Source organism: Pelodiscus sinensis, chromosome 19 (genome assembly GCF_049634645.1).
Source record: "Pelodiscus sinensis isolate JC-2024 chromosome 19, ASM4963464v1, whole genome shotgun sequence".
NCBI lineage: Eukaryota > Metazoa > Chordata > Testudines > Trionychidae > Pelodiscus > Pelodiscus sinensis.
The window spans coordinates 3782260-3803412 of record NC_134729.1 but is presented as its reverse complement, the minus strand read 5'-3'; the positions used below and the strand labels follow the sequence as shown (position 1 = coordinate 3803412).

At 66.6% G+C, this 21153-nt stretch overlaps 1 protein-coding gene across 3 annotated transcripts; it reads right to left on the bottom strand.

Moving 5' to 3' along the window:
- Nucleotides 1-18: 18 nt before the first annotated feature.
- TIMELESS (timeless circadian regulator) lies at nt 19-20380 on the bottom strand. Of its 3 annotated transcripts, none has more exons than XM_075901866.1 (30): nt 20237-20380; nt 14142-14273; nt 13649-13802; nt 13034-13148; nt 12539-12601; nt 11805-11906; nt 11329-11484; nt 10858-10994; nt 10258-10345; nt 9726-9902; nt 9372-9589; nt 8915-9018; nt 8509-8678; nt 8067-8195; nt 7547-7698; nt 7333-7430; nt 6924-7050; nt 6294-6495; nt 5753-5904; nt 5462-5547; nt 4872-4989; nt 3941-4023; nt 3658-3800; nt 2907-3111; nt 2523-2591; nt 2152-2270; nt 1748-1934; nt 1583-1640; nt 1232-1314; nt 19-946 (listed from the first exon to the last, which is right to left on the bottom strand). In XM_075901866.1, the coding sequence occupies exons 1-30, from the start codon at nt 20331-20333 to the stop codon at nt 846-848; spliced, it is 3825 nt and encodes a 1274-aa protein (XP_075757981.1). In that variant the 5' UTR covers nt 20334-20380; the 3' UTR covers nt 19-845. The 3 variants fall into 3 exon arrangements, with proteins under 3 accessions (XP_075757981.1, XP_075757982.1, XP_075757983.1); XM_075901867.1 differs by having other exon boundaries at nt 10858-10991; XM_075901868.1 differs by lacking the exon at nt 20237-20380 and adding an exon at nt 14694-14928.
- Between the last annotated feature and the right edge of the window lie 773 nt (nt 20381-21153).

The following is a 21153-nucleotide window of genomic DNA, read 5'->3' as shown; positions in this document are numbered from 1 at the left end:
CAACAGGGAGATAAGGGAGCAGGTTCAGCCCATTTTATTTTGGCCTTTGCCCATTCGCAATGACACAGCAAACAAGGGGGGGGGGTGCGCGACTCCTGCTGGAAACTAAACGAGGAAGGGGGCTGGGGTGCAGGCCCCACGCAGGGAACAACCCGGGGAGGGGGGCGTTAAGGCCTCTGGGGGCGCAGCGAGGCACCAGCAGAACTAACGCCTCCCTCTGCTGAGCACACCAAGGCACAGCTGCTCCAGCCCCACTGATCCAGCCCTACTGCTCCAGCAGGGGCCCCTCCTGGCTGGCTGACAGGCCCCAGCAGATCCACCATCCAGCCCCAGGCATCATGGCACCTCCTGGGGGGGAGGGGGGGTTCCCACGCTCAATCCACTGGGATTTGGGGGGGGGGGGGCAGAGGGGTCTGTGTCCTGCTGGGTGGACACTGGGGCATCTGGGCCTGGCCAGGACAGAGGGGCTGGGCCTGGGTCTCCCCTCCCCCAAGATGCCCCCTTCCCACGTGAGGCTGCAGCCCCCAGGCAGGCCACTTCCCGGTGACTCCCTTGGGGGAGGCAGCCACACGAGGGGCAAGAAACAATTCAGCCTTGGGCCCCAGAACCCAATTCCCAGGGGTCCCCCCACCCTGGGGCTTTGATCCCTCGGAGGGGGAGGGGGAAGGGTCAGCCCTCAATGCCAGGGGGACGGGGGCTGCCTGGCTCCATAGTGCCCCCTGCTGCCTGGCTCCAGCCCCCCCAGCCTAGCTGCCAAGCAGCGAGTGGAGGAGTCAGTGTCCAAGGCAGGGCCAGGCCTGCCCAGAGCAGCCGGCAGGGGTGCTGGAGGCTCCGGTCCGGCCCCTTTAATCCTCTTCCTCCTCCTCAATGCGCAGGCGCTTCCTGCGGCTGGGGGGCCGCGCCCCCTCCCCGTCCGAATCTGGGGCCGGCCGAGCTGGCGCTGCCACTGAAAGGTAGAATGAAGGAGGGAGCTCAGGCCAGGCACCCAGCCACGTGCCCCCCCCTCACCCTGCTCCCCCCTTCTCTGCCCCCTGGCCAGCCCCCTCCCCCCAGAGCGCCCCAGCTTAGACAGTGACTATTCGCCCCCTGCCCTCCAGACCAGGAGGCACCTGGGGCCCCTCCTGGCTCGGCCCCCCAGCAGCTGTTACCAGCCCCATCCGCAGGGAGGGAGCCAAGCAGGGGAAGGGGGGGGAGGGAGTGGAACAGCCAGGCGGCAGGGAGGCTCAGAGACCTGGGCTGTCGGGGTCATCGTCGTCGTCGCTGAGGATCACGCGGCTCCTCTTGGGGCCCGGCGGCGAGCGGCCTGGACTGTCCCTGCAGTGAGAGGGGGCGGGATTAGGGAGGGCTCGGGCACCCGCCCCAGCCCAGCCCTACACCGAGACGGGGTGTCATTACTCTGCCAGAGATGGGGAAACCGAGGCACAGGCAGGCAGGACCTGCTGGAGGCCACTGGGCCGAGTGGCAGGGACAACAGAACCCAGGAGTCCTGGCTCCCAGCCCTGCGGGCCCCACCCCCCTCCCAGAGCCAGGGAGAGAACCAGGAGTCCGGGGGTGGGGGGGTTCAAACACCCCTGACTCTCACCTCTCTGGCTCAGACCCTGGGGCTGCCGGTGGCTGCTCCAGCACAGGAATTTCCTCCTCTGAAACGGGACAAAAAAAGCGTCAGCGCAGGGGGGAGGGGGCGCAGGGGGGCACGACCCACAGCCCCCACCCGCTGGGGCAGAGCCAGCCCCCCCCAGTCACTCACCCGGCGAGGCCCCTCTCTTCCTCCTGGCCAGCTGCAAGCGCTGCAGGGCCCGGCTGCTCTGCTCCTCCCTGGAGCCTGCTCCCTGTGTGGAGCCTCCCCCCACCTCGGGCTCCGCCGGGGCCATGGAGGCGGCCGCGCGCCGGAGCTGCTCGGGGCTCAGCTTGGCCGGGATGCGCCAGAAGGATTCCTGCGGGAGGGGGGGTTGGGGGGTCCCATAACATGACAGTTAGTACCAGGCACGGACAGCAGGGGGCGCTCGGGTCCCAGGCCCCGCAACTTGGCACAGACCCCCCTCCCCCCCGCCATCCTGCCCTGCCCCCCCTCCCTCCCCGGCACACTCCAGTCCCTGCTCAATGCACTGGAATCCCCCCCCAGCCCCAAAATCACCCCCCCAGGTTTGTTACCTGCTCGTTAGCTGGGGCCCGAACCCCGACCTTCCGCAGCAGCTTCCGGAACCCCTCGTTTTCCATGGCGTCCTCGTTCTCCTCCGAGAGCGGCACCAGGGGCACGGGCTGGGCGGTGCCTGGAGGCAGAGGGGCCGGGGGGGGTAAGTGCTGAGACACACACAGACCCCCCCCAGACAGAAGCCATGGCCCCAAGCAACATCTCACCCTTGGCCGTATCGGGGAGCCCCCATTCACCCCAGGTGAGAGCAGGCCCCATTCACAAGCCCCCTCCATGGCACTCTGCCCCCCCCCCCCCCCCAGCGGGGCAGGGCCCTGCCCAATGCCAGCTGCCACCCCAGCACTGCTCCCCCCCCCCCCCCCGTACTAACCGTCCTCTTCCCGGTCCTCGGCCGCTCGGTTCAGGCAGCTCTGAAGCCACAGCAAGGGGACAGCCAGGCCTGCGGGTACAGGGGGTGCGTGTGTGAGAGATGCCCCGGGGGGGGGGGGGGGAGCACAACACACTACAATTCACAAGCCTTGGCCCAGAGCTCACAGGGGAGCCAGGGGGGCCCCTTTAAGGAGCTGTGGGGCTGAATCGCTGGGGCTCGGGGGCCAGCGTAGACACAGGCTTTAAATCGGAGCCAGCTGGCCTTCGCTGCCTCCAACAGAGGCCCCAGCCAAGCAGCAGGCCCCATGCCCTGCCCCACAGCTCCCCAGGCCAGCAGTGCAGCGTCCCCCCCCACTGCCCCTGGGGGAGCAAGCCCTCTCCTCACCTGCCTGCCTCAGGCAGCACGCCAGGCCCTGCACGTCCTGCTCCGGCACCATCCGGTTCTCGCCCCCTTGCTCCCGGCATCCCTCGGCAGCCCTGCCGCCGGCGCCTCCTTCCTCCCAGGCCTCCCCCTCCCCCTCGCTGTCGCTCTCCTCGTCCTCCGCAGAGTCCTCCTGGCCGGCTGCGCCCCACGGGGACCTGTCCTCGCCCTGGAAGGGATCAGAGACCAGTAGAGTCACAGGCCAAGGAGGGGTGGGGGTGTCCCGCCCAGGCTGGGAGGGGACTGGGCATAAGAGGGCAGCTAGTCCAGACTCATAGCTGGGCCTGATCGTAAAAGGAGCAGGCTCCAGTAGGCTAGAGCCTGGGGGATGGGGGCTAGGACTCCCGGGTTCTATTCCCCAGCTTTGCCACTGACTCAGCACGCGCAGCACGCCTGCCCACCACTCCGTGCCTCAGTTTCCCCATGTAGAGCCGGGGTTTACACCGTGCTCGGGATGCGGAGCACAGAGCAAGCTGCTCAGCTGAGGACAGAACCACCCCACCCCCCCTGCAGGGCAAGGGGGTGTCCCCGGAGCCCCCCACCCCTGTGGGGCCAGCCCCACCGACACGCCTCCCGCACAACCGGGAGGGGAACGATTCCCATGTGGCCAGAAGGGCGCAGAGAGCTGGGCGCAAGGGGGGAGCCAGTATTGGGGCTGGGAGGGGTTTCCCCTCCCCCGTGCCGGCCCCAGCCCCCCCTGCCTCCAGGGTCCTACCACATCAGGCAGGCCGGGCTTCCTCTTGCGTTTCTTGTACAGCTCCTTGCGCTCTGCCACCAGCCCCAGGCTCAGCAGCTTCTCCACCACACGGGCTTTGGAGCGCTTGGCCGTGAGGTGCCTCATGATGTTCCCCAGGATGTCTGCGGGGGCGGAGAGGGTCTGCGTCAGGCCGGGGGAAGGGCCCTTCTATTACACGGGGCGCAGGGATACGAGGAGAACGAGTCCCGGCTGATCGGAGGTCGCCGGATCACTCCGCTCCCCCCGCTGGACCCCAGCTCACCGTCTGCGTCCCGGAACTCCTCAAACAGCCGCTGCAGCTCCTGCTCCTGCTCCTCCGTCCACAGTACGAGGCGCGTCCCCTTCCTGGGCCGGAACACGGGGGCTCAGGGGTGCGGGCAGCAGCCCCGGCGCCCCCCAAGGATCACACTGCGCCTCCAGAGTGCAACAATCTACTGGCCCCTCCCAAACTTCCCCGGTCACAGAGCATCAGTGACGGAGCCGAGAATGGAACCCAGGAGTCCTGGCTCCCAGTCCCGCCCCCATCCGGGGATTTACTGGCTGTGACGTAGTGGGGGGGGCTGTCTGCTCTGTCACCCGGGGTCCCCCTGCACCCACTGACTCACCCACCCGTGAATTGGCCCAGACACCTCGTCCCAGCATGAGCAGATAACACTGCTCTTCCCAGGGAATAAGGGATCTTTCGGAAAAGGCTTTATTTTCCGAAAGATCCCCGTCTAGACTGGCGCTTTTTTCCGGCAAAGCTCCGAGCTGGAAAAAAGCGGCAGCCATTTTTATGCAAATGAAGCGGCGGGGGGGGGGGGGGGGGGGAGGATTTAAATCCCCGCTTCATTTGCAATTGCGATGGGTCTGATTTGCAGTCTAGACACAGCCGAAGGTGCTGGGTGCTGAGGGGGAAAGGACCCCCTAACCTAAGGGGGCTGAGGCATCCGGGTCCTGACTCCTGTAACCACATCACGTCTGTGCTGGGCTGTGTCCCGGAGAAGCAATTAACCCTCCATTCGACTGGCTGGCGGAGCCTGTTCTCGCTGCCACGGGGGCGCAGGATCGGGGGAACCCCAACCCGCCGTCACACTGGCGCTGCCGGAGTCCCCGTGTCGCGGCTGGGCACGGACCTCAGGGCTCCCTGCTCCCCATGACCGGCTCAGCCTGCAGCCCCGCCGCCCAGCCCCCCCACCGTTCAGCACACCCACCTCTCCCGCGGGAAATCCCTCCTGCTCTCCGCCAGCCCCAGTTGCACCAGCTGCTTGACGACCTGCTTCCGGGTCCGGCTGGGCAGGTGCGTGAGGATGCTGCCCACCACGTCGGCGCCTGCGGGGAGGCCGGGGTGCTGTTAGGAGAACCACCCGCCAACCCCCGCAGCAGAGCTGGGAGCCTGGGACGGAGCACACCCCCCAACTCGCCCCCTGCACCCTCAGCCTCCTACACGGGCTGCCTTGGCACATGCCTGACACGCTGCAGTCACATGCAGTCACTGTGGGGTGGCTGGCAGCACCCCAGGGCAACCCCCCCAGTCTGGACTGTGCCCTGGTATGTCCCAGAGCCCTTGTGAAGATGGGGAAACTGAGGCACGGGGAAGGGTGGAGAAGCTCAGAGTCCAACTGGTGAAATCAGGATAGAACCTGGGAGCACCGAGTGCCTGTTCCAACCACTAGCCCCCACTCCCCTCCTGGAGCTGGGAGACACCCCAAGAGCCTTGGCTCTAGCCTGTTGCTCTAAGGCCCTCCCCGGCACAGCCTCCCTGACCCCTGGGGCCCTGGCGGGGCGTTAGAGCAGCCGGTACCTTCCACTCCCTTGTATTTCAGGTACAGCTCCTGCAGCTCCTCTTCCTCCTGCTGAGTCCACTTGGAGGCCCTGCGGGCCCCAGCACTGGGGGAAGCAGAGACCCGGTAAGGTGCTGCCAGCGTCAGAGACTCTCCCCTCCCTGCTGGGACCCCAGGGCTCGCCACCCGCCTGGCCCTAGGCCTGCAAACCCGCCTTAAAGGGAGTGCCCAGGGCCCCTCTCCCCAAGAGCCACCCCCGGGCGCAGGGGCGGCTGGGGATCAGGGCACGCTGTCCCAGGGCCCGGCCTCACCCCTCTCCTTCCCGCAGCGAGCTGTAGCCCTCTGTCATCTCCCGCACGGTGGCCGTGCTCTTCCAGAACAGCAGCTCCACGTAGGCCTTCTTGTTGGTGGCTGCCAGGGCAAAGAACTTGCCCAGGATGTATTTGGCGAAGATCACCAGCTCCTGGGGAGGGAGGAAGGGGGGGGGTAAGATTAGAGGCTTCACAACCCCATAAGCCCCCACCCCAGCACCAAACCGGAGTCCTTCTGGTCAGAGCACATGAGCCTGGAACGCTTGAGCCAACAGAGCAGCTTCACCGGGATAGCAGTAGTAGTAGGGCTGTTATCTGCACAGCTGGAGCAGGTGTGAATGAGAGAGGAGGACGACGCACGGCATCGTGGGTATTCTCGGCTTCCCCGGGGCCAGCAGGGAGCTGAGCTTAGCCCAGAGCAACCCAAAGCTGCTCTACCACACAGGGACGCTCGGACGTTCGAGCCTCCTCTCCCCGGCGCCGGCCCTCCCTCCTGGCGAGGTGGCGAAGGGCCAGCCCTGCGCGGGGGCGGCTCCCTCACCTTGTAGGCGGCGGCCGAGGGGTCGCTGAGCAGGCGCTGAAAGAGGCAGAAGACAGAGAGCTGGAAGAGCAGCGCCTCCATCTTGAGGTCGTAGGCGATGCGATGCAGCATCTTGGCCACGCAGTGGTTGGTGTGGGCGCTGTTCTGACGGTAGCTCCGGAGCAGCAGGACGTAGGCCTTGACCACACTGGTGCTGGCGAACCTACCCCCCCAACCCACGGTGGGTGAGCAAAGGATCATGGGACAGCGGAGGGCCAAGGCCCCTTCCTCACACCCAGAGGCTCAGCCTCCAGGAGGTAGGGACCAGCAGAGCCCACACAACGTCCCCCCACCCGCTTCCGTAGCCGCAAAGACGAGCCGCGGATACCTGCGGACTTGCAGGGCTCTATGGGAAACTGAGGCAAGGCCACAGAGTGCCAGGAGTCCTGCCCCCCGCTTTCCAACTGCTGCGCTTTAGCCGCCTTCCTTCCCCTCAGCATCTCATCCCCCGCCCCGAACACCTCTGCATCCCCCTGCACCCCCCTGAGCCCTGCCACCCCAGGATCTGGGGCCCCTCACATTCCACGCAGGAGCCCAGCCGGGGAGAGCATGCCCCAGGCCTGCTGGCCCGACCCCCACGGCCCCCCTCACCGTTTCAGGTAATCCAGGAAGCTAAACTCTTTTTCCGACACCTGGACAGACGCCAGCTCTTCCTCCTCCTCGTCTTCCTCCCCCTCCTCCTCCTCCCCCGGCTCCTCGACCTCAAGCGCCGCTTGCCCTGCGAGTCCCAGACACCAGGATGACGGGGACGCGGTGCCACCAGGCCCAGGAGGCCTCCAGAGGCGCCGCCTCCTTACCCCGGGGCTGCCCGCCCATCCCTGCCTCACACACAGCCCGGGCCCTGGGGGTGAACTGGCTCTGGGAACACAGGGCTCCTGGGCAAGCGGGGCGGGGACAGGGCCACAGGTCTGGAGGGAAACCAGGCTGCGGAGACTGGGGGGGGGTGATGGGAGAGGAGCCCCCACCCCATGACACCCCTCCCCCCAGCGAGGATACTCACGAGGGAGGGGAGCAAAGAGAATCTGTCTCAGCAGCTGGGTCTCCTCCTCCACGGCCGCCTGCGGGGAGCCGAACACGTCCCCTTCGGGCCACACCTCCCTGGGCAGGGGAGGCAGACAGGTCAGGGGGTTCCCGCTGCCCCCCTGGCTCCAGCCGAGCGTGGGCGCAGCGCCCTGGGAGCCGGCCCCTTCCAGCCGTCGGGGCTGGGCCAGTACCTGGCAGAGCGGAGCAGGGCGAGGGCGGCGGGCGCCCGGCGGTCCAGCAGGCTGTCCTGGATGCGCACCATGGCCTCCGCTCGCTGCTCCTCCACCGGGGTCTCCGAGGCCGCGTCGAAGGGGACCGCGTCTTCCGGGAGGGGCTCGGCCCCCTGGCAGGGAAGGAGGAGGCAGCCGGGATGATTCAGCGCTCGGCAGGCAGGGCCAGAGCCAGCCCTGCCCAGGGAGGGATCACAGAACAGCCCCCCCCTCCACTGAACCAGCCCCCCACCTTGCGGGGCTTACATCAGTGGGGGTAGCAGGCCCCTCCCACCTGGGTCTTGGCCCACCCCAACCTTGGGGACATCTGCCTTTCCCCAGACACCCCCCCCAGAGGTGCCCCCCCAAAGTGACACAAGGCCACGCCCCTGGCCACGCCCAAGTCAGGCTGGGCAGGGTCCCTCCCTCCCCTGGGCAAACCGACAGCGCCAAAGGGGGGCAGCCCCGACCCGGCAGGGACCCCCAGCGCTGCCTCCCCTACCTGGGCGCAGGTGTCCAGCTGCTCCTGCAGGCCGGCCCACAGCTCCTCCAGCTCCTGCGGGGTGTGGGGCGGCGCGGGGGGGCCTGCCCGGCCAGCTCGGGGCTGCTTCTTCTTCCGCACCCTTTTGCTCTGCAGGAAGGGGATGGCACGGTGAGAGGCAGCTGGGCAGGACCCCCCCCCCCCCCCCAAAGGGCCGGCACCCCAGGGCCCTGAACCCCCCCCTCCCGAGGCACATGGGGATGGTGGGAAGCAGAGAATCCGGCGCCCCCTGCTGGCCACCAAGAGGGACTGTCAGGAAAAGCAAAAAGGGGCAAGTTTGGCCCAATGTCAGATCAGAGGCACCTCCCCCTGTCTGCAGGCGGGGGGGGGGGGGAGGGGAAGAAGTGGGTGCCCCCCCCAACACAACCCTCCCACACACCTCCTCCCCACCCAGCCCAGCTACCTGCACCACCAGGTTGCTCCGGCCCCGGCAGAAGGCCTCCAGCATCTTGAGGAAGAGGTGGGTGGTCTCCACCAGGTCCCGCAGGAAGGAGCGGGGCTGGCGGCTCTCGTCAAACTTGCGGAACAGGGCGAGGAAGAGCTCCCGGTACTCCATCAGGTAGAAGATGTTATCTGGGGGGGAGGGGGGGAGCATGGGGAGGGCTCAGAGCGAGCGAGCCCCCCGGCCGGGCCAGCACCTACCAGGCAAGAGGCTGACACAGCACTGCGGGGTGGGGGGGGGGCTGGGCCATTTCCGGTCCTAGGGCAGCCATGAAGGGGGGCCTCGGTGCCAAGGGGCTGGGAGCCCCCATTAAAAGCAGCCCCCCACACACAGCTGGCCCCAGGAGACACTCCCCCCCCCCACTCACTCTTAATGATTTTGCTGCTGTCCCGCACGGCCTCATCCGGGGAGCGATCCATCTCCTGCACCGTGGTCAGCAGCTCCCGGTAGGCCTTCAGGGCCAGGTGCATTCTGGGTACAGAGCAGAGGCGGGTCAGGGGAGCCCCCTTGGCCAGCAGCACCTGGCATCTCCCCCACCCCGGAGGGAGGGTAACATGGCAAGTGAGAGGCAGCGGGGGAAGGGAATCAACCCAGGAACCCTGGCTCCCAGCCCCCTTCTCTAACCCAATAGACCCCCCCCCTCTAGTTCTGGGAGAGGTCCTAGCTCCTAGTTCTCTCACTAGACACCCCCCCCCCAGGGATAAAATCTGGCTCCCAGCCTTCCTAGCTCTGACCACTAGCCCCCACTCCCTGCCCGGCTGCACGGAGCCATTCTGCTCTCAGTCAACGCCCCCAGGAAAGGGCGGCTGGGCCCCCCTGCTCACCGCCTGGCCCACGACGTGGCCTCCTTCTTGTCCAGGAGCATGGCCTCGTAGTAGGTGGTGAGGTTCTGCTCGATGAAGTGGAAGGCGCGGACGCTGAGCGTCTCCGAGACCAGCTCGGGCCGGAAGCGCTGGCTGCGGTTGAAGGCCATGAAGAAGGCCATGGCCCACAGGTAGTAGGTCTCATCGTGCTGCTGGCCTCTCTCCCGGAGCAGCTGGTCCTGGGGAGCACACGGATGTTGGGGGGGCCATTGGGGACCCTCCTGCCCCGCCCCTGGGGAACTGAGGGGCTTGGAGCCCCGGAGCTCCAGGAGGTGGGGAAGCTGGCCAGCCGGGGGCGCCCCGCCCCACACTCACCTTCACCAGGCACATGAGGCGGTTGTAGCAGCTCTCCAGGAAGTCCCCGCAGAACTCCCGCAGGAAGAGGCGGACGTTGAGGGCCGAGCGCCGGCGTGGCTCTGCCTCCCGGGCCGGCTGCCGGCGCTTGGGCACCCGCCGCGCCTCCTTGCCCAGGTCGTGGCTGTAGTGCTTCAGCTGCGGGGGGGGGGGGGGGGAGGAATGGGCAGGCGCCAGTGTGAGCAGAGTAACCAGAACCCAGCCCGTAACCAGCCCCACGGGGGGACCCCGGCAGCCTGGCAGGGCAGGTGCTGACTCCGGTGCCTCCGTGGTGGGACCTACCAAGCCCGGCTCCCACACGAGACCCGCTCTCCTCAACCCCAGGGGCAGCGGCCGGGGGATCCAAGCAGCCTCGGGCCACGACGGAGCAGCCACGCTGCTGTCAGAACGTCTCTGGGGCCTTGCTCCTTCCTCAGCCCCCCACCCCCAACATACAGGGAGCTCTCCTCCCCTGTTACAAGCCAGACGGACGGGGGGAGGGCCAGACACTTACATTGTGCAGCCCCTTGTGGAACACCAGGTCCCTGTCGCCGAGGGATTTCAGCCCCTGGACCACATAGGAGCCGCCGAACCGGGAGTGCCTGGGGGGGGAGAGGGGCTGGAGTGAGCCAGGCCGCCGGAGTCATCACTGCCGGGCAGGGGGAGGGATCGTGCTGCAGCCCCCCACATGCCAAAGGGCAGCAGCCTCCAGCACACAGGAGCAGGGTGCCCTCTGAACTGAGGGGCATGGGAAAGGTGGGCACCAGAGCAGCTCCCCACAGCTCAGCACCCCTCAGCACTGACCCCAGCTCCTGCCAGTCCTGCTGGGCTCCCACAGCCCTGCTGGTGCCCCTCACCCCCAGCCCACAGCCCCTGCCAACCCAGCTCTGGGCTCCCTCCTCCCCCCAGCTCTGCTGGTCCCCCTGAAACCAACCCCCAGCCGCCTGCAGAGACGGTGCATCATGGAGATCTATACGGTGTAGAAAGCCCCAAATCCTTGGGGCCAGGCTGTTTTCAAGCCTACTTCTCTGAGGGGAGGGGGCCAGTTCTTCCCCCAGCCCCTGGGGTGGCTCAGACCCCTGGAGCGAGGAGTCAGCCGCAGCCCCTGGCTCACCTGCTCCCTCGCTGGAGCACCCGGCTCTTCCTCTCCGCCATCTCCCTCTGCCGCAGCAGCTCCAGCTCCCGCATGTCTGCTGCCTGCTCCTTGGCCAGGCGGGACTGCCCCACGGCCGCCAGCTGCTCCGGATCCTGCTGGGACAGGGAGCCAGTGACTTCCCCTGCGGTGCCTCCAATGGGGGCCTGGGAGACTACATATCCCAGCAGGCCCTGCTCCACAAGGGAGTGAGGGGCGTGTGTGCAGGCTGAAGGATCTGAGCCCTACCAAGATGGCCTGTGGAGAGGGGTGTTGAGGCCAGCTGCTCCACGATGGACTTCTTGGAGAGATGCCAATGCAGCCCCTCTGGAGCACAAAGGCATCTTCCCCCCGGCCCTTGGTACGACCCACTGCTGTACATTGCACCCCCGCCCACACATGCATGAATCCAGCCAGCTCCTGCCCCTGCCCCTGCCGCCCGCCCAGGCTCACCTGGTCCCTGAACATGAGCGAGACGATTTCCAGCACGTGCAGGCCCCACTGCTGCTCGGCCGGCGAGCTGGCCAGGAACTTGAGCAGGTCGTCCGTGCCGCTGATGTGCATGGCCCAGAGCACCCGGTCGTGGGTGCTGGCATCGTCGTCCACACTCTGGGGAGGGGGGAGGTGAACGTGGGGCCTCCCCTGGCTACTGCTCGCAGCATGCAAGAGCAGAGCCTGGCTTCTTCCTGGGTCTTCCCCCCCACCCCCCTGCGGGCACCGCACCCCAGCTGTGGGCGATCCCAGAACTCGCTACCTGCCCCCCCCCCCTTCGCCACAGGGAGGGAGACCAGAACCGGGTGCGCGCGAGGACAACTCTCCCCCCGCCCCAGCTGCTCTCAATGTCAGCCCCCCCCCACCTCCTTCCCCTGCCGGGGCTCCCCTCGGCCACACCTGGCAAGGAGACGGAAACCTCCTCCCGCTCCCATTACCTTCTCCTCCTCGGGGTCCGTGGGGATATGGAGCACATTGCGCACCAGCAGCAGGAGTCTCTCGATCAGCAAGTTGTCCTCCTCCTGCCTCTGCTCCCAGTCCTGGCAGGCAGGCCGGGGAGGTGCAATGAGAGGGCGCCCGTCTAAGGGAACGCCACGCAGCCCCCCGGGAGTCCTGCTGCCTCCCAGTTCCGCCCGGCCCCCGGGGCAGGCTTGGGACCCATCCCCCATGGGAATCCCACCTCCCCCGGGCCTATGGGAATCAGGCACCTGGCTCACGTGACAATTTACTGGGTGCAAAACTCCCTTTGCAGCCTCTTCTCCCCAGGGCCATCCCTGGGCATAGGCAAATTTCCAGGTGCTCTCCCCAGCAGCTGCATGTGCTTGTCTGCTTAAGCATGGCCCCCCCCATCACCTACGCTGCAGCCTGCCTGGTTCCTCTCTGCCCGCCCCAGCTGCTCTCTCCTCTCCCTGCAGCTAGGGAGGGCTCCCTCCTGCGGCGGGGAGCGCAACCCTCAGCCTCTGCAGCTTTGCTCTGCCCTCCTGCCCCTGGGAAGCTCCTGAGGGCAACTAGAAGCCAGGGGGGGAGGGGAAACCCCTGGCAGTGACAGTGCAGGGGGAGGGAGGGGAGCCTTGAGCCCCAGCAGACGCCATGTGAGGAGCAGTCTTGTTCACCCAGGGCCCCACGAAGCACAGGACAGCCCTGCCTCCCCGCCGGCCAGGCCTGCGCTCACCAGCTGCAGCAGGTCGTAGAGCTTCTCGCTGAGCGTCCCAAACACCTTCTCGCTGGCGAAAGCCTGGGGGCAGAAGGCAGAAGCGGCATGAGGGCAAAGGGAGGTGTGGCCCGGGGGGGGGGGGGCGGTCCCAGGAGGGTGCTGGCTGATGCAAAGCCAGCAGGGGGCATCCAAGAGCAGGCAGGCCTCGTACCCCCCCCTTCCAACTCCAAGGCGGCCAGCTCTGGGGGGGAGCGAACGGGCAAGGGACAGAGAGGGGCACTTACAGGTCCAGGCCCCTGGATGTGGAATTCCCAGGCGGTCCCAACCCCAGAGCCCCCCGCTCTACCCGCTGGCACAACAGGGGCATCCAGGGCTGGAAAGACCCCGGGTTTCTGACATGCCCCACCCCCCATTTCCCTCCAACCCATTCAGCCCTGAATCAGACTGTGACAGGTGGCTGCTTTTAACCCCCAGCCCCATTACCCCAGGACCCAAAGGGGGGGGCGGCCTCACCTCTTTGTAGGCCTGCAGGTAGGACACCACCTGCAGGAAGCAGTGCCGGGAGCTGGGGTCGTGCGGGACTTTGCCAAAGCACAGCAGAGCCGGCTGGGTCAGGTTCACCATCAGCCTGGGCAGGGGAGAGACACAGACCTGGCACGGTGCCAACCTCTCCCCAGGGTGCAGTCCCCCACCTCACAGGGGACCCAGAAAGACACCCCTCCAACCTGCCCCCCCCCAGTGGTGAGTGGGCCATCCCTAGCGACCGAGGAGCTTGCTACAGCCTTGGACCGCTAGCCAGGGTCCCAGGTCTAATCCAGGTCAGCCACCCAGAGATGGGGAGGGGTGTTTCCCCTCCTAGCCTTCTGTACTCCCCACCACCGGAGAGACGGAGCCAAGCTCAAGGGCTCAGCATCCAGAACAGGGACCCAGGCAACGATCCCATGTTGGGGGACCGAGTGTCCCAGACTGTGGAACTACCCGCCACTGGATCTGAAACGTGCCTGCATCTGCCTCCTCTGATAGGAGCCCAGAGCAGCATGGACGTGGGCGCTATGAAACACTTTCCCCTGGAGGGCTGCCAGCCCTGTGACTTAATGCCTGGTTCCCACGGGGGGGGGGGGGGGGTACCTGATGACGGCGTCGAAGAGCAGCTTGTCCTGCGGGTACTGAGTGATGATGGGCAGCAGGTCGTTCTGCAAGATCTGGGCAGCGCCCAGCTGCTGGCGGACGTCCCGCGTCTCGTCCTCATAGCGCAGGTAGCGGATCAGGTCCTTCACGCTCTCTGGGGGGCGGGGGGGAGAGCAAGGGGAGTGAGTCCCACCAGCACCCGGTCCAGCGTCTGTCCCAGCCAGGCCGAGCCCTGACTCAAGCAGCCGGACCCCGTCACCCCAGAGCTGAGTGTATCCAAGGAGACCATGTAGTGGTGGGGGGGCGAAGCCACTTCGAACCCCCCCCTCGGGCTGGGGGCTGCCCCCTCGGGAGATGGCAGACCAGGGTGAGCCAGGAGTCCCTTTCAAGGAGGCTCTCAAGCACCCAGTGATACCAGGGGGTCAGTCAGCACCCCCACTTCCTGGGTACCCCCCCCCCGACCCCACCGGTGCCAGAGCCCTCCTGGCTGTACCCAAGCAGTCCGGTTCCTTGTGGTAGACGTCCCCCTCCAGGTAGCCCAGGGCGCTGCACGTTGCCAGGAGTTCACAGTTCATCATGTACAAGTCCATAAATTCCGGCCCGGCCAGAAAAGGGAGAGCGAAACCTGCAAGGACAGAGCAAGTGAGCCCCCCGTGTCCCTGGATGGGAACCGTCAGCCCCAGTACTAAGGCCCGAGCCCTGCGCTGCCAGGAAGGAGCAGGGAACAGGGAATCGTTAGCCTTCCACGACCAAGTGGGGAAACTGAGGCAAAGCAAAATTAAGAGACATATCCAAGGTCTTGCAGCAACCCAAGAGCATGGCTAGGGGGAGAACTCAGCAGTCCCCATCCCCTGCCTAACCTGTCCTGAGTGGGGACAGAACCCAGGAGTCCTGGCTGCCAGTCCCCTCCTCCAGCGCTAACCACTAGACCCCACTCTTCTCCCTGAGCTGCAGGCAGAACCCAGGAGTCCTGGCTACCAGGCTCCCCACAGCTCTAACCACTAGACCTCAGTCCCTGAGAACCCAGCAGGGAGTACAGACCCACCTCCGGACGGCTGTGCAGGCAGGTGCTGGGGAGCTGCCGAGAGCGAGAATGAGAGGTGAGTATGGGGGGGGGAGCCAAGGCACCAGCCTGTGACACCCCTCTCTGGGGCGGAGCCTCGGCCCCATGGCCCCCACTGCCGCCTGGGGCGTTGTCATGGAAGCGGCACGCTGCCCTGGAGACCAGGCCGAAAGCAGCCGGCTCAGGTGACCTGGCAGATGGAGACACTGGACCCATGGCAGGGGGGGGGGGGGGATTGATGCCCACCCGAACAGCAAGGCTCCTGCTGGTTACCACGCTGACAGCAGCACCGGGGCCAGCCTCTTACCTGCCCCACGAGCACCTCCAGTTTCCCTACCTCCTGCCCCACACTGGGGGCCAGAAACGCCCCCCCCCCCCCGCCAAGATCTAACTGTCCCTACAGACACGACAGGCTGAGCCCGCCAGGAGCCCAGTCAGGTCACTACTGAAAGGGCCCTGCCCCGGCGCATGGCACCCGCCAGCCCCCCCACCCAGCTGTTGGGGCAGCCCATTCCCTTCCCCCGCAGGGCACTGCCCTGACCCCCAAGAGAGACTGACTCGCCCAAGGGAAGAGCCCAGGAGTCCTGCCTTTCGAACAGGCCAATTCAAAGCTGCCAGCCGGAAAGGCTATTCCCTGCCCCCACCCCAAAGCTGGGGAGCCTGCGGAACTCTCTGCCACAGGAAATCAAGCACCGAGCCAGGCTTCCAAAAACCAGCCAGAGCTGTGGCCAGGCTGGAAATATTCCTGCTCCCAGGGCATGGCCCGCCCCTGTGGCAGGGTTCCTTGCGCCTGCCCCCACAGGAGACGGCCTGCCCAGGGCTGGTTTACAGCCATCACCGCGTCCCCTTGCTGAGCCCCGGGTGGCCCAGACAACAGGGGAGCCGGAGCTGGAAGGAGAAGCACACAGCCAAGCCCTCCCCCCAGGGGAGCAGCCCCACTTCGCTCCCATACAGGTGAGAGCCCCTCTGGGTGCGAGGCAACCGGAGGCTGAGCTGGGGGACCAGCGGAAAAACTGCCTGGGCCAAAGCAGAGTCTGCACCCAGATCCCCCCCCCCCTCACTTCCCTGCCTCCAGCCCAGCCAGCTCCCCTGTTCCCGCCCCGGCCCACACTCACAGAACCGGCTGATCCAGGCACTCTGCACTCGCCCGCACCCCCACCCGCCCCACCGATCCTGGAAAATTCACGCTCTGCTGCTGGCGCCCGCCCTAAAAAGGCCCTTCGCTTCCCCTCCCTCCCCAACACACCGGCACCCGCCCCCCGGGAGCCGGCACATCACATAACTGGCTTATGCAACTGCTCCACTTCCCCGGAGCACGGCCAGGCGCTAACCCACTTCCCAGCCCTGTCTCCAGGGGCGGCAGGCCGCTCGAAAGCAGGTCACCGTGTCGGGGAGGGGAGCCGCCCCTGCCCCGTGGCCGCAGACACCGCAGGCACCCCATGCCAGGGCCGGGTCGTGGCCCGAAGAGCCAGGCAAGAGGCCCCGGGGGCAGCATGGAGAGGGGCAAACCGGCTGGCTCCTGCTTTAGGGAGCTGGAGTGATTGGGAGAAGGTCCAGGAGAGCAGAGGTGGGAAGAGAACCCAGGAATCCTGGCTCTCCCCCCCTCCCCCCAGCCACTAGACCTGCCCCCCTCCCCACTGGCATAACCCCGTGGGGCAGCGACAGATAAGAGCAGCCCTCACCTATGGCCAAGGGCTGGGTGACGATCACCAACCCCCTCCCGCAGTCTGAGTCCCAGCCAGCCACCCCCTGCCCCTGCTACCAGCCTGCCCCGGGCACTTCCCTGGCCTGGAACACACACCCCAGCTCATGGCTGACACCTTCCGAGAGCCGTGGCGTCCTGCCCTCCCTGCCAGCGCCTCCAGCTCTTCCAGTGAAGGGTGAGGCTGGCACCAGGACCCTTCCCTGCGGAGCCTCACCGATCCCCCTGTTTGGAAGGCCAGCCTCAGTTTCCCCTGAGGGGGTGAGGACAATTCCTAGGGACCTGACCCGACATTTCTAGTGGAGGAAAAGCAAAGGCCCAGGGGGCTCTAATGCCTCACTTGCCTCAGTTTCTACTCCCCCACTTTGCCAATTACGCCTCACCGCAGCGGAGGCTCCCGGCCCACCCACAATCAGGTGAGCAGGAGATCACGGTGACAGCCAACACCTCTCAGCGAGGCAGCGTTGTGCAAGGGACCCGGCTGGGCAGCAGGCTCTCCGCACACCCCGCCCCAGCTCCTAGCAACAGCCGAGCGAGGAGGCTGAAATAAATGGGTCACGAGGCGCGGCGTGAGGCTCCCCGGCCTGCGGATCACACGAGGCACTGGAGCCCGGGGCCGCGGACGTCACTGCCACACGTGGGTCCAGCTGCACGGCGCCTGGCCTGCACAGTCCCCCCCGGCTTATGAATCTGTTTCTCCCCAGCCACGTGAGACAGTGCGAGGGGGCAGGTCGGCTCCTATCTGGGGCCCCCTCTCTGTTGCTCCCCCCCCAATCTCCTCCCCAGCCAGTTCCCTTTGCCACGAGGAGGTTTTGCACCTGTTCAAAGCAGGTTGGTAAAACAGGTGCCTGCCACCTGAAGGATGCTCTGGTTCCATCTAAACTAGGGATGTGAAGGACGAGTTGACTAGTCGCTTCCCCTCACCTTGCTGCCTCTATCAGGTAGAGGCAGCGGGGGGGGAGGGGGCGGGAGGAGGAGAAGAGGGCAGTACTTCAATGCAGCAGTGCCGCACGGAGCCTGGGATCAGCTGGGGACCCTGGGCTCCATGTGGTGCGGCCACTTGGAATGCCGCAAGGAGCCCGGCATGAAGCTCCTCGTGGCATTTCAAAGCGGCAGCGCCGCACGGAGCTCGGGAGTCCCCAGCTGACCCCGGGCTTCCGCGCTTTCGCCTTTGAAGTGTAGCAAAAGCCCGAGGGCCGTTGCTACACTTCAAAGACGGAGGCGCCCTCTCGGCGAATCGAAAAGTCGATGCAAAAACGCATCGACTCTTCAATTCGTCAACTACCCGATACGTAACATCCTTCGTATAAACCCTCTGGGGGACGCGTCAGCAGGGGGGCAAACTTCAGTTTAAAATGTTCATCTGTTCAACTAGGTGTTGACTGTTCAGCTGGAAAACTGGCCAGCAGTGCAACGCGGTGGGCCCGGCCGGGCCAGAGCAGCCCCCCCCCCCCCCCCGATAACCGGTTACCTCTTTACATCCCTATGCCTCTGCCAAACCGAGATGGGAAAGCCCAGGCCCCATTTCAACGGAACTGGTGTCAAAAGAGCGGTTTCCACAGGGACAGCATCCCCATGGAGCCAGGCCCCCGCCCTTAGCGGGAGCGCCTCGCCGGGGAGCCATGCCTGAGGACACGGAGAGCGGGACTGTCTCCTAGTCGCACCCCGACCTGGATGGGAGGAAGGAACTGCCCCCAGCAGCCCCATGTCTTTCCACTAGGGGCTCCCTTGCAGCAGCTCAAGGCGCTGACCCCTTAATTTCGGGGGAAGGAGGCACTTTCAACCATCCTCCACCTTCCCAGACTAGCCTTGCCAGGGTGGGGTGCAGGAGAAGAGTCAACTAACTCCCCCTCCAGCAGGACGAGGCTGTGGCCAGAGACGGGGAGTTAGTACCAGGGGACACAGCCAGCCAGGAACCCGCTGCCTCCAGTCCAGACAGAACCAGCGCGGGCAGATCATGCACCCCCCGCTCCAGTCCCACCTGCCTCCCAGCCTCTGGAATTTGCTGCCAGGAGCTGTCAAGGAGCCCAGAATTGACTGGTCTCTGGCACAGGGATCCTTTGCCTAGGAGGAGGCAGGAGAGCAAGACAGGTCGTGGGGGCCCCGCGGAGCTGGGTGGCGATTGGATCAGGCCGGGAGGATAGCAGCGTCTCGCTACAGCTCACGTAAATGTTGACATGACAAAGGCTGCGACTGATTCCCGTGGGGGGGGGGGGGGGGTCGTGACCAGTTCTAGTGACTCCCGTGGCCACACAGGCCAGAGGCCTGCGAGACCAGCCGCTCTCTCGTGTCTCCTCGTGGATCCCCCCCCCCGCCCCGCCTGCTTCGTGCCCTGGGAGCACATGACACCGCTGGTGAGCGTCGCCCAGCCGGCACGGGGTGCACCCAGCTCACGAGCGGCGTGGGCACGGAGAGGTGGATGAGACACGCCCCATGGAGCTCAGCCCTCAGGTTCCCAGGCAGGGAGAAGGGAACCTGAGCAACCAGCTGAACACGCTCTGCGTTTGCCCCCTCCATGTGCCCTGAGCCCCAGAGATCCCAGCTCCTCTAAGGGCCCCGGGGGCGGCCGGCTACATCCCCAGGAAACGGATGGAAAACCGGGGGCAGGGGGAAATCGCAACCTAGGGGTGAGCTATTGCTGGGGACCCTAAGCCATCCCCATCACTTCAGGGCAGGGGGGGGGCTTCTCCAGCTGCAGGGCCTGGCTGCCAGTCTACCCCCCCCACACACACGTTACCCTGGAGTACAGGGTGCGAAGGCGAGAAAAGCCAGCCCCACCCCCCCACTGTACATTGGAGAAGCAGGCAGCACTGCACCCCCACCCCGGGCACCAGCAGGCAGCCACCTCTGCGGGGTGGAGGGCAGCTGGTGGGGGGAGGATAAAGGAACACAGCCCAGTTCTCACCCCCTGCGCCTCGTGATCCAAATACACAAACCCTGGTTCCCCCCCAGAAATCTGCCCCCTATTTCTGCATAGACCCCCCCACAATAACCCCTACAAAATAACCCAGCACCGCCTTTCCCATAGAACCCCCAAGCCTAAAGACCCCCCCAGAAAGACCCCCCCGATCCCCTCCAAGCCCCAGCTCGCCCCCCCCCGAGCACGGGCCCCCCAAGCCCCAGCTCGCCCCCCCCACGAGCACGGGCCCCCCAAGCCCCAGCTCGCCCCCCCCCGAGCACGGGTCCCCCAAGCCCCAGCTCGCCCCCCCCCCCGAGCCCGGGCCCCCCCAGCCCCAGCTCGCCCCCCCCCCCGAGCCCGGGCCCCCCCTGCCCCAGCTCGCCCCCCCCCCCCGAGCCCGGGACCCCCCAAGCCCCAGCTCGCCCCCCCCGACCCCGGGCCCCCCAAGCCCCAGCTCGCCCCCCCCCCCGAGCACGGGTCCCACAAGCCCCAGCTCGCCCCCCCCGACCCCGGGCCCCCCAAGCCCCAGCTCGCCCCCCCCCCGAGCCCGGGCCCCCCGAGCCCCAGCTCGCCCCCCTCGACCCCGGCCCCCCCAAGCCCCAGCTCGCCCCCCCCCCGAGCACGGGCCCCCCCAAGCCCCAGCTCGCCCCCCCCGACCCCGGCCCCCCCAAGCCCCAGCTCGCCCCCCCCCGAGCCCGGGCCCCCCGAGCCCCAGCTCGCCCCCCCCGACCCCGGGCCCCCCAAGCCCCAGCTCGCCCCCCCCCCGAGCACGGGCCCCCCAAGTCCCAGCTCGCCCCCCTCGACCCCGGCCCCCCCAAGCCCCAGCTCGCCCCCCCCGAGCCCGGGCCCCCCGAACCCCAGCTCGCCCCCCCCCCCCCCCCCCCCCCGAGCCCGGGCCCCCCAAGCCCCAGCTCGCCCCCCTACCCGATCCGGGGCTTCGCCGGCCGCGCCGAGCCTCCAATGGCGCCGAAATCCCGCCAGGCCTTAAAAGGGCAACAGCCTCCCTCCGCCTCCCCCCCATGTGCAAAGCGAAACTGCGAGCTCCGCCCTACTTCCGGGGGGAGAAGGGGAGAGTGTGTCCCCACCCCATGAGGGAAACTGAGGCACGGGCAGATAGGCTGCATGTCAGAGCCTGGGAAAGAACAAAGGAGGGCTGGCTCCCCCTCCCCGCCCCGAGCCACTGGATCCCCTCCCCTGCTAGATAGAAGGGACCCAGGAGTCCTGCCCGTCCAGGATAAGGGCTCTGGATGTCCCTATTACTGTATTTTGTGAGGTGGGGACCGCAACATCGGGATAATTCCATCGCCCCTTTTAAGAGTCGCGCACAGACCCGATCCGTCCCTTCCTTCCTACTGCTCAGCATGATGGAGCGAACCACCCCGGGAGGGGGGAGGGGATGCACACCCCTACCCCGGGAATGGGTTGTTCCAGAGCCCCATGGGCGTGGGAGTGTACTAGGTGGAGGGTGCGTGTGCAAGGGGAGATGATTGTGCACGGAGAAAAATGTGCGCGCATGGTCTTTTATCGGGGGAAATGAGTGTGCAAGAGGATGTGAGTGCAAATATAAGGATGTGGAGCAGTGCAAGAAGAGATGACTGTGCAAGGAGAAAGCTGTTTTACTTGGGGAAAAGTGTGCAAATGGTACGTGCAGCAATGGGTGAGTGCAAGATGAGGCGAGTGTGTGAATAGAAGGGTGTGTAAGTGTCTTTACTGTGAAGATAAGCGTGTAAGTGGTGTGTGCTGGGACAAAGGATTGTGCAAGGGGAGATGGATATGCAATGAGAAGAATGAGTGTGCAAGGGGGTTTACTGGGACAGGAGAGTGTGCGAAGATGAACTCCA